Below are 12584 nucleotides of genomic sequence, written 5' to 3'. Positions count from 1 at the left end.
AGTTGTACCTTCTATGACCTTTGACCCCAGGATCATGTTCTGTACATGTTATTGCCGTTTCTGTAGTTGTGTAATTGATGAATCTTGTAAACGCCTAGACTTTTTGTTCATTGTGCTACTCTCAGGTTATGTTGTTTGTTGCCTGTTTATTGACATTTTGCTTGATTTTCCATTTTTGGGTGGTGGGTTTTGCCTGGTATTATTAATACTGTAAATGACATCTTGATTAACAAAGGATTTATAAACTTTCTCCTGAGTCCAGTGCGTGTTATACAGGTATTTCTGGATTTAACATTTCCTTTTGCAGGTGTGACTAGGTTTCTTCTGGTAAAGAAAAGCTGGGTAACTTAAAAGGACTTGTGGTGAAATTTCGAATAAAGAAGTAAAACCGATTGACATTTACAGAAGTCTTTAAGCACAGTATGTTTATGAGACACTTTGCCACAGTGAAACATTTAAATGGTAAATAACATTTTAAAGAAGGCCATACTTTAATGAACGACGATCCCGGGTGAGGTGTCTCAGAGTCCACTGCAGTCGTTCCCGTGAACACTGAAGGAGTGTAACGCCTGACACCATCTATACTATTAATTAAAAAAAAAAAACTTTTAAAAATTAAACTTTTATTACAACTGAAATTCATGGTTCAGATCATCACACATACTGTATGTTATAAATGCAGTCGACAGAGATGAAGTTGAAAAGTTGGTGACTTTTTCTTTGGATGGACATAAATCCAGGGGTACTGGCGTTCTAATAATATATAATCACAGTTAGTAACATTTCCCGAATAAATTACGTCTAAGTATTGCTAACCAGTATTGGGTGTAACGCGTTACAATGTACAAAGTAACAAAGTAACGCGTTAGAGTACTTGGATTAGTTTTTTTAAAGTAACAAGTAATCTAACGTGTTAGGTCGGCCATTTAGGTACTCAGTTATTTAGTTATATTTTTAAAAATGTAATCCGTTATTCAGACAATCCATGTAATCCAAGACAGCAGTCATTCCCAATCCATTAGTGTGTGTGTGTGTGTGCGTGCGTGCATGAAAGTCATCCTACAAGTCCCGCCCTCCTCTGTTATTCCTGCTGGTATACCCCTATCCCACCTATGTGGTTTGACTATGCGAGGACCGATGCGCGGAAAGATGGAAACCTAATCACAACGGCAAAACTCGCAGTGAATCATGATGAACCGTACTTACGGCCACCGAATGAAACGGCGTAGGTGAGATAGGGGTATTAGTTATTAACAGATTATTGCCCGAAGTGATTATGGTAGAATAATCATTAAGGTCTTGACTAAAACAACATGCATGAGGAATTACAAAGGAGTTTTCATTATCTGCAATGAAAAAAAGTACTCGAACTAGTTGCTTTAATCAAAAAGTAACGCTGTAATGTAACGAATTACTTTTTACTGACAGTAATTTTGTAATGTAATTAGTTGCTTTAAAAAGTAACGTCCCCCAACACTATTGCCAACACAGGTATAGATAACAAAATGCAAAAAATGGACCAAAGTTCTAAAAAAAAAAAAAAAAAAAGCTTTAACAGGTAAAAAGGTTTCACAGTCAAGCTTAATAAATAGACAAAAATAAAAAGAACTAAAGCAGGGGTTCGGGTTCTACAGCTCTACTGCTCAGTCTACAGCACTTCTGCTATATTTAGCATGACGCGCTTTTCGCTTTGTAAAAACGTCGCTCTGGAACACCGTCCTGTTCCTCATTCAGTCCGTGTTAATATGCGAAAATCCATCAAGTTAAAAATCCGAAATACAAAAAATACAAAAAAAAAAGTCCTTCATTTGCTAAAGACAAATCTAAGGCGTTTCTCTCCTTAGGCTCAGTGCGAGGGCTTGTCTGTGACGTCTGAGGCAGCTCGACACTGCTGTAGTTCAGCTCGGAGCAAAGCGTTCTCGTTCTTCAGCTCCTCCACCTGAAAAAGAAAGGTATGCATTACTTTGCTGATTTTTGTAGCTAGCCACTGCAAAACACTGTGCGAAAAATAAAATACTACTAGCTTTCCTTATGTTCAGCCATGGGCATAGTATAAGGTCATATAGTTGCCAGTAAAAATGTTAAGCTTGAAAGAGGCTAGCTGATATTTCCTTCATCAGACAACCCTTCTTTAAAGCGCTTTTAAAGCGCTTTCCTTGGCAAAGTTAGCACATCTTTCTGCTAGCACATTGCCCTGCATATCAGCTTAACTTGCGGACAATGTTTCAATTTGTTCTATCGTTTGATGATTTCGACCGTAACAAATAGTTTGTTAACTACTATGATATTCAACTATTTTTTATTTTATTTTATTTTTTACCTTAGAGGCCAGTGAAAAACTCTTTGTTAGCTTGACTAGCACAAAAATGAGGAAGAAGGAACATATTACAGTTATGCCTTTTGTTCTGCCGATCAAGGCGACCTATAATTTTTTTGCAACTTAACATTTCCACGGGCCAGTGTACCACTGTTGCCTTGCACCTCCAGGATCCGGGTTCGATTCCCGGCCAGGATCAATTCCCGTCTCTGTGTGCATGGAGTTTGCATGTTCTCCCCGTGCTTGGTGGGTTTACTCCGGGTACCTGATTGGCTTTCCCAAATTGCCTATAGTGTGTAAATGGGTGTGTGAGTGTGTGTATGTATGTGTGCCCTGCGAGCGATTGGGACCCTGTCCAGGGTATACCCTGCCTCGTGCCCTAAGCCTCCTGGGATAGGCTCCAGGCCCCCGTGACCCTAAATACAGGACAAAGCGGTATGGCGATGAGTGAGTGAGAACATTTCTGCATATGTTCAGACCCACAAGCTTGGGTATTATTTCATTAATTTTTTTTTTATTATTGCCTGGGAGCATCATTTGAGTGAAATATTTGTCTATCAAAAAATCTTCAATAAATGTTATAATAAATTATCAAAATATGCTCCATTTATATAGTATGTTATAGTATATACAGTATGTAGTATAAAGATGAGCCAAAAATTATCTGCACTATTAAATTTTAGGAAAAGACAAATACATAATTACTTGACATAATCTCTTTGCTTATCAATACACTTTGGTCCATCAGTGAACAAGATTTTTGTTTCCTCATTCCCGAATTTAAAAATTGCGATTCACGAATGCACCACTGTCTTCACCTGTTCATTAGAAGTAGGCATGCTTTCAGGGAAGCAAACAGGTGAAAGACCAGTGGAGCAAGATCTGGACCATAGGGAGGACCAAAATTGTCGATGGTGTGGGCAGAAGTGGGTAGACGTACATCGTCAGATAAGATTACAACGCCCTTGGATAGAAGTCCTCTGCGTTTAATCCGAAGTTTAGGCTTTAGCTTTTCAATAAGCATCTAACTTTAATGAGCCCTGTTAATTGCAGAACATTTTCTCCTTATAAGGTTCCAATTCTGGCCCCTTAGAATCCCAGAAAACTGTATGCATCAATTTTGCAGCTATTGGTTGACGTGTTTTTTTTTTCTTGGCCGTTTTCTGTTCCATACTCTTCCGTTTGTTCTCAGGCTCATAGTGATGAATCCCTCGTCACTACCTTAGAGTATCGATCCAAATTATGTTTTCAGATATCTAAACACATTCTTAAAGACTCTGATAAATAATGGCACTGCTATCAATTTGTGGTATGGTAGCATTTTTTGACAAGGCAGCACAAATTATAAAAGCAGCGCAAATGATTCTTGTGGTGTTCGGACTGCCTGGCAAAACTTTGTAATGTTGGAAATAAAACAAATAATGCATTCAACAATCTTAAACAAACTATTTGAATGTTTGTGGGTTTCGTTTGATTAATTTGTTTGATAATGATTATTACATAGCTTGTTAACGGGTTATGCATCCAACCACAGCAGAAAGGCAGGAGCAGCACTCACATTAACATGGATTCATATTATTGTGGCTATTGGTTGGTAGGATTACATACACACACACACACACACACACACACACACACACACACACACACACACACACACACAAGCGTGCACTGAGCTAACCATAGAATCCACCCTCAGGACCAGTGAGTCATCCATTCTGTTGGACTTTTCAATCACACAATTTAAACTCTTTTTCCTCTCTCTCTCTTAAAATGTTTTTCTGCATGGCCCAAGTTTTCTCGCCACCCTCAGACATTCTTGCTGTTTCACGGCTCCTCCAGGGCCTGACTGTTGCGGTTTTTTTTAACACACTGTTGCAGTGCTTAATGTCGTGTGATGCCACAATGTTGTGTTCTCTCTTAATCGAGTTTGTTAGTCTTTGAGTGTTCTTCTGAATATAGAGATCCAGTATGTTACTGTGTCACGTGCAATTAAACTCGATGCAAAAAATATTTTAACGTCACTGTAAATACTCGCATCTATTTCCCCGACTGTTGATAAAAATGTCTCGGAGCTTGTGTATGTTTGCACTAATAATTAATTTACAGTATTACAGTACATTGTGGATTTCTTCGATACTATTATGACCATTTCAATTTTTCGCCATTATTTTGTGCATTGATTAAACATCAAAATCGATGCTTTTCAGGAAGGTCAGGAGTTCCTAAACCTAGGCAGGCTGTAGAAAGCGGTGCATGAATGAAAAAGTTCAAGAGCTAGTGGTTATGTGACTTAGGATAACAATAATTATGCTAACCTGAACATATAGTGAAGAATAAAGTGGTCTATAATGGAAAGTCATTACCTTTTAACATATTTCCTTCGAAACCAATGTACTTGCCAGTAAAAAAGGAGGCGAATTCAGTACGGCCGGCTAAATGGGTATTACTAAGTAATGCCTATGGAATGAGAAAAATGCAAATACAATTTGATTTAAAGTGTATAAATCTGACTTCTATGCCTTTATTTGAATTTATACGCGCGCATTAAATTTAAGAACAATGAAAGGTACAAAAACGTCTGATTCCTCTGTTTTAATATTAAGATTGTAATGGCATATTTCTCATTCCATAAATGCATAAAAAAATCTAATTCACACTTTTTTTTTTTCCAAGAGGTTTAAAAGTATTCAATCAACTAAAACAGGTTAAACTGTTTCCTTATATAGTATGATGTTAACATTTTGAAGAAAAGTTAAACTTTTTGGTAAAATGTCAGCCTCAAATTGATTCCAGCTTTTTAAGTAACACACAAACACACACACACATACTTTCAAGAAATCCTTTTTGCGATTAAAAAAGCAGCATGGGTGGGTTTACATAATTAAAATATAGTCATGCATTTATCGGAATAATAATGCAAAACTAAAGAAGCAAACGGCAAAACATCTACTTGGGAGAATTAGATTTAAACAAACAAAGAAATGGCAGCAATTAAAATTTTCACACAACTATTCCTTTAAAAAGTAAGTTGCAAAGCTGCATGCTCCAACTTCCCAGATGGCATTTTAATCCCTGGATGTTTTTTGGACTGGCGTGACCTCATTACCCTGGTCACACTGCAACTAAAAACAACTATAATAATACATGACGCATTGAGATGATGTTCAGTGAAGTAGTGTAATTATCACAGACCTAGAAGAGATCCACCCTCGTGAGATTAATTATCCTACCTAACACTTCATGCATGCCTTGCTCTATTTCTGGATATTGCTCGTTATGCCTTGTGTTGTAGTCTATTATATTGCTTTCTTTAAGTATTTCTTCCTTAAAATGTCATGATCTTGGCGAGGCAGCTTTGTTGGCAGGGCTGAGCTTGTGGCAGGTGGGCTTACCTGCTGTCGGAGGATCTCGTTGTCCATCTGGACTCTCTTCATTTCGTGAAGACTCTCAAAGAGACTGTGGTTGCTCTGACGCAGCTCCTGGATGTAATCGCAGGCCTTGGACAGGATGCCTCCTTTACTCTGAGACAGAAAGTGAGTAAATATGAAAGGAAGTAAACATATAAACATAAAAATCTGTTATTTCTAAAAAAACTACTGTACATCCGTCAAACTTTAAACTTATTTTAGGTTTTCTTTACAAATATTTGTATATGTTGTATTAAAATAATCCACAAGTCATGCGGCCTAACACAAAACATAGTTACTGTTACCACCCTGAAGTTCCTTATTTTCCAATAACACCTCGAACGAAAGTGTTTCACTCCTCAGGAGAGTGAGAAGGAATTCAGCCAATGTGATTATTAAACACTAGAGGCTTTCGCTAAGGTTTTCACAATTTAGACTGAAGGCTCCTGAATGAAGATTAATAAACATAATAGCCAATCTGATTTTTTGTATTCAGCATTATCAGGAATCTCTAGTTTTTTTTTTTTTTTTTTTTTTTTTGTCATCTCAGTGAAGTTATCACAATATTACAGTTGAGAGGGTACAAGTTTTTTTTTTTTTTCAACATGTGACTTTTCCTTGCCGAACGAAACTCCTTCGTAGGTTGGGGACGACCTGTATAATGCCCGAGTGTAAATAATATATACTTCAGAGCATACATATGTTACAAAATCCTTGAATATTGTCAGACATTATATAGTCAAATTTTTAGTTTCTTTGAAGGGAACTCACTGGTTCGAACTTCACCGAAGAGTCTCTATATTTGTTTTCACTAATATTATAGCAACTATAAATATTCTTTCCATCACCTCGACTCTGTTCTTTTTTTTATGAGAGAACAGGCCACATCTAGCTATGCAACTGCTTGTCAGACATTTGTTTCATTATTGATGAGCCACCAAAAATGGTTGTGTGTCTGTATTAAAATGGCTGTAATTCCTGAACAGTTAATGCAACACTTTTGTCAAACCTCTTGAAGGTTTTCAGTGTTTCATTTCAAATGTAATGTGGTGGTGTACAGAGGCCCAATGCTGTCAATATTGCTGTTCTTTAATTGCTGGGAAAAAAAACATATATTTGTTCCAAAATGTTTGGACTTGTCTGTATTAACACCATATCAGTAAGTATACAGTGTTTGTTAAATAACATAACATAGCATTAATATGAATTATTATTATTCCACTTGGATCCATTCATATTCAGTTACTATAGAAACAATAGTTTATATCGGGTTCTGTTGGCTATGAGGAGGTTATGGGATCATGCTGCCACTGTTGGACTCTTGAGCAAGACCCTTAACCCTATCTGTTCCATACGGTATGTATTATGGATGATCCTGTGCTCTGATCCCAACTTCCCCATAATGTTCCTTTCTTTAAGCTCAGTAAATAAAAAAATAAATAAATAAAAAACACAGTGGATATATTTGCACCTAAGATTGGCCTTGTAAGTAGAATATTTGGTAACAGCTGCAGTTAGAGAAAATCTTTGAGAAATTAATCTGGATGATGCCAATGTGCAAATTTTTTAAATTATCAGTGGTGGTCTATTTTACTGAGTGCCCTAAAGAGACATAAAAGTAAAAAAAATACATATAAAAAAATAAAATAAAAGGGAAAAAAGAGTAAATTCATTGCAAGATCTCGCAATGAATTGATTAACACATACTTAAAACGGATTTTATTTTAAATAAAAGTACAATGGTACCTTGTCATACGAACGACCTCACCTTAAGAATTTTCCTCGGGAATGCAAATGCATTTTTGGCATACCATGTTGCGCACGCCCCTAAATTGCGCGCACGTTCAGGAGCCGTTCAAAAGGTGATTGTGTCAGTGGAAAGCCAAACGAAGCAAGTTTACGTTGTTTTTTTAATTATTATTATTATTATTATTAATAATAATATTATTATAATTATTATTATTATTTTATATTTTATCTTACAGAAATAAACAAAACAAATAGTCTAGGAATTAATTGTCTTACATTGTCCTAAATATCCATCTAGGCACAAAAAGTTCAAATCCCAAATCGGTTACATATTTCCTCCAAATGATATTATTAACTGATCTTTTTTTTTTTATACACACACTTTCATAACAAATTGGGAATCTTCTTATCCCTCAAACAAAGTTACCCTGTTACAACACGAACAGCCGCATAACTGCTCATCTACAGGGTGTTTATTATGAATGACACATCGAGTCACACTGTGTCCAAAAACCACATCAGCAACTCCACATGATGTCACTGAAGAACTGGACGCAGTTCAAGGTCAATATTTACTAAAAGATATTGCAGTAAGCCAGAGTGCCCTTACATGTTAGGTAAATTCATGTGGGAAAAAAGCATGTAGATATTTGGTATTGCACTGGTTCGGAGCTCAAGCTGTTAGAATGACAGAAACAACAGAAGCTCCTCACCCCTCCGGTTTTAGTGCTGTCCACGTTGCAGTCTGGGATGATTTTAGACAGTGTCACGATCCAGTTGTTGATCTTGTCTCGTCTACGTCGCTCCACTGAGTAATGGAAAATTCAGAACAGGTGTAAGGATGAACTGGCAATGTGTTTCAGTATAGTTGCTCATAAGAAATTTTTACCTTTTTATCTTTAAATTTGATGATGCAGTACATGTACTACAATATGGTACATGGTTCTACCAATATGGCATCAATACTTAACTACAAGGGTACATGTACTGTAGTTTGGTACTATGGAACATGTACCAGGATGCTGTCGAACATACTATATGTCCCATAATGGATTTATTTACATACATTAACCTCTTTAATGCCATTGCTTCTGGTAAGGCTGATACAGAATACTTTAGTCAATACCCCTGCAGGGTACCTCACAGGCCATAAAGGTTTAGAAGGTATCTAATATGGTACTGTCTGTCTAGCAGACCAGTAGTACATACTAAAATATCTAATATGATACATACTGTACAGCGTGTATAAACATACCATATTAGATACCTGCTGAACTTTGGTAGCCAATAAGTACCTGTACCATGGTATTCACCAAAGTATTAAAGTACACACAATAGTACTACCACAGTGCCCACTGAAGTGCCACAGTACCTACCCTGGTGTTCTATAAAGTTCTACAGTGCCTACCATTCTAATGTCTGATGTATCTATGGTACTAGGACCCTAGGAACTGTAGTTTACCATAGTACACTATAGTACACATTCCTTATGGGTTTTAACACATATACCAATACACATATGTCAATTGTTCCATTGCTTGTCATTTGTTATAATACCTTTAGTTAGAAAAGGTTAGGGGTTAGGGTTAGGGCTTAAGGTCAAGTGATCTACGCATAGGAAAAAGTACCCTGTGTAGGTCATTCAGGTGACTACTTCTAGCATAAACAGGAAGCTTTTAGTATGTTTCCAGTCAAAACACATTTAACCTTCTGAGCAATGTATCTAAAGTGTTTTTCTGACAAATTATTTGATCAGTTTCCTTTGAGCTTTGTACAAAGTCATATCAACTTGCTAACTAGCGATGACATTATATCAAATGGAGGAAAAAAAGCAACAAAGAAAAAGAAAAAACAACAGACACAAGTGGACTGATTCTAGGTGATGCTGGTCCACCAGCGTCCAAGGCATTAACACAAATTGTCGCACTTTTCTTTTGCAGCATCACGTACGTGATGGGAATCTTTATCGTGATAAATGACAGCAATTGTGCAAAACTGGCCCCGAAAAGGTTTTTAAACTCAGTGCAATCCATTGAGGAGAAGGCGATGTGGCCTGGAAAGACCCACGAGGAAAGACTCTCGAAGAGTAGACATGCGTTATTAGAAAGAAGGACTATGTGAGCTGGATTTTCTTCTTTCGAAAAATAATAATAAACACATTTACAGAAATCCACCTTCATGTAGATACAGTTTCCTAGAAAAAAAAGGATAATGTCTAGATGTATTGATGTAATTGTTCTTCAGCTTCATGTTCACTGGTTCGTAAAGTGTACATGTTGACACAAGCTTTCATGAGAGCAACAAGGGTTAGAAAATAAAAAATGAAAAATCGAGCTCGAGCTTCACTGAACTATTAAAATACAGTTAAGGGAATACTCCTGGTCTGTTCGACATGGTTTCAATAGCCGCTAATAAAAATTTCAACACTTTCTTTTGTATTAAAAGGGGCGTTCAAGTCAAACCGGGACTTTTCACAGTTATGCAGCTAAAAACTCCATTTATTTCTCTATATAATCCGCTGTTACACTAAGGCACTTGCTTTACTAGTGGAGCGTTTCACTAGTGGAAAGTAGAAAGTTTTGCCATGATCGGACTGTCTGCTACACATTTAAAATGCCGGCCTCTCAGGAATACTTTAATGGCCCAAACATATGGAAATAACGTGCAAGATATGGTGATGAATGATTGTGTGTTCAGTTACCACAGACAGATGCATCTCTGCTGCAAGTTGTCCACAAGTTAGCTATTGATTTGAAAGGATCAGGCGTTTAATTCTCTGACAGTTCACAGTAAACGACTGTAGTGGGCTCCGAGCCACCTGGGCCGGAAATGTCACTCGTTTACCATGTTTGCACCATTCAAATGTTTTACTGCGACTCATCACAAGTCCCGGTTTGACCTGAACGCCCCTTACGTTATTTTACACCAAATTAATTTTTAACTCTTAACACATTCTTCATCTGTTATTTGCCAGTTATTATGTTTTTGATGTCTTCATCAGTTTAAATAATATACTGAATTCAGATCTATATTAGTTGCTGAAATATTATCACACAAAACCATTGTGTGCTTATTTCAGTCTTGGCTCAGTTGATGACCTTGGTGTATAACACACGTTCCTTTAGAAATCCGAATTATTTTATACCTACTTTCCCCCCATCATAACTCATTACTGAGCAAAACAAAAGAGTTCCTTATTTTTTATTGGCATTATTATTGGAAAATGGATAAAACTTGGAAAAAATTGGAATAGCTGTGTCCAAATTCTTGTCTGTTATCAGTAATCATCTAATCTCTTATGCCTCGATCAGACTGAACAACCCAGCACTATTCCTTTAAGATGGCGACATGATTTCAACAAGGATGCAGTAAACAGTGCTGGAATGCAGGGTTTTGCTAAAAGAAGAAAAACACATACATTAAAAAAAATTACAGTCAGTCCATACTGCCCTCTAGTGGTGCCCCATAGTATTGCTGTATGAGAAAAGCAATTTTAAACCCCTGTTCTTTTCAGATTGGAACCATATTTGGTGGAATGGACCAAAAACTATAGCCAAGTGTATCTAGCATAAAAACAACAACAAAAAACACAGTAAATCCACACCAACTCTCTCACCTTCGTTGTGTTGCGCCCTTCTGCGTTCGTCTCTCGGCATGCGCAGCCCTTCCATCTTCCTGCAGAAATGACAAGAAAAGATGTCAAGAACTCAGCGATGACCTTTTCTTCATCTAAATGCAAGCAGAAGCACATGTTTATACTGAAGGAATGAAAGGAAGCAGAACGCAAAGCCCTGAGCTGTTTCACCTCGATTCACAAGCTGGCGCGCACAGCTTGGTGCTTATCGAGGGCTTTTAGAAAAGCCCACCATCCGCTCTGGGGCCAACAGGGGTGTCGAGTTTAAAGCACCGGTGGATATGAGGGGTTTATGAGACATCAGAGGGAGTGATCCATATGCAGACCAGCATGGCAGCCTTGACAACGGATTCACATCCAAACGAGGGAAAATATCTCGTTGCCCTTTCTTGTCAGCAAAACTGCAGCGCCCGAGGCTCGGATGCGCTCTAATGACACGAGTGTTTTCGGCATGCAATCTTCTCTCAGGTACGCTTTAATTAAAATGAGGCGAGGACAAGAACAAGGACGAGCCGGCGGAGTAGAGGGGAAGAACTTCACATTTTCTCCGACCTGGACAAAAACACTTCAATATCAGGGATGCTTTGTGTTTTGAAAGGTAAAGGGCAAGGAGATGGTATGTCACTGAAGACTGATGTAGTATTATCAGCGACAGAAGGGAACATCCAGACCTGAGACAAATGCAAAGGTTGTAATACCAAGCTCTAAGTGAGAAACGAGAAAGTACATGACATGATGGTAAATGTCACCTAAAATCATATTTTCACATCAAACACAGTGCCCACTCTATCTGCTTATTTTTATATACAAAAAAATAAAAATACCCTGCAAAAGTCTTGAGCCATCCCTGATTTCTTCATTTTATGCTTCTAAAGACAGAATAGATTTTTTAATGTAGTCTTGGGAAACAGTTTTTCAGGCTTCCTTTTGCTTCTCATTTTCAGTCCAGTCTCTCTACCTGTGTAGTTTCAGAGGAATATTTTTTGTTTGTTGCATCATAAAGTGACCTATGAATCATTCAAACATTTAAAAAATCTAACTTTAGGCATGAACCAGCGAGAAACTTTAAAAACTTTCATAAATATACACTATACTTTATATAGTACTGCACAAAAATCTTGATCCACCACCTTGTCTTTATATTAAATTCAGTAAAATTATATAAATTCAGAAAAAAACACGAACAAATGTTTTACTGCGACAGTCTGCAAAGGGTCTAAACATAAATTAAAAAAATTGTTTGTTATGTAACATCTTCAGCAACAACCTCATTTCCCCTCTCGTCCGTTCCAAACACTCAGCATTCAGCATCACCAGCATGATCATCTGTCATCATCTGCACCAGTTTCTCACTGGTTCATGCGTTAAGTTAGATGTTTTTTTTTTTTTATGCTTGAAAAATACATAGATCAATATGTGTCTTAGAAAAAATTCCACTGAAACTGCTCAGGTACAGAGAGTGGACAGAAAATGA

The 12584-nt window shown here is 37.2% G+C and overlaps 1 protein-coding gene across 3 annotated transcripts in view; it reads right to left on the bottom strand.

Moving 5' to 3' along the window:
- Positions 1–1531: 1531 nt before the first annotated feature.
- Positions 1532–12584, bottom strand: part of LOC128514022 (upstream stimulatory factor 2) — a 27585-nt gene continuing 16532 nt past the window's right edge. For all 3 annotated transcript variants that reach the window (XM_053487649.1, XM_053487652.1, XM_053487651.1), the window contains 4 exons: positions 11093–11151; positions 8190–8284; positions 5713–5841; positions 1532–1939 (listed from right to left, as the gene is read on the bottom strand). In XM_053487649.1, coding sequence (XP_053343624.1) covers positions 1847–1939; positions 5713–5841; positions 8190–8284; positions 11093–11151 — 376 coding nt within the window. In that variant the 3' untranslated portion in view covers positions 1532–1846. The remainder of the gene's footprint in view (positions 1940–5712; positions 5842–8189; positions 8285–11092; positions 11152–12584) is intronic.

This window comes from Clarias gariepinus, chromosome 26, assembly GCF_024256425.1.
Source record: "Clarias gariepinus isolate MV-2021 ecotype Netherlands chromosome 26, CGAR_prim_01v2, whole genome shotgun sequence".
Taxonomy (NCBI): Eukaryota; Metazoa; Chordata; class Actinopteri; order Siluriformes; family Clariidae; genus Clarias; species Clarias gariepinus.
The sequence above is the reverse complement of the archived record's forward strand: the minus strand, read 5'-3'. Positions and strand labels throughout refer to the sequence as shown.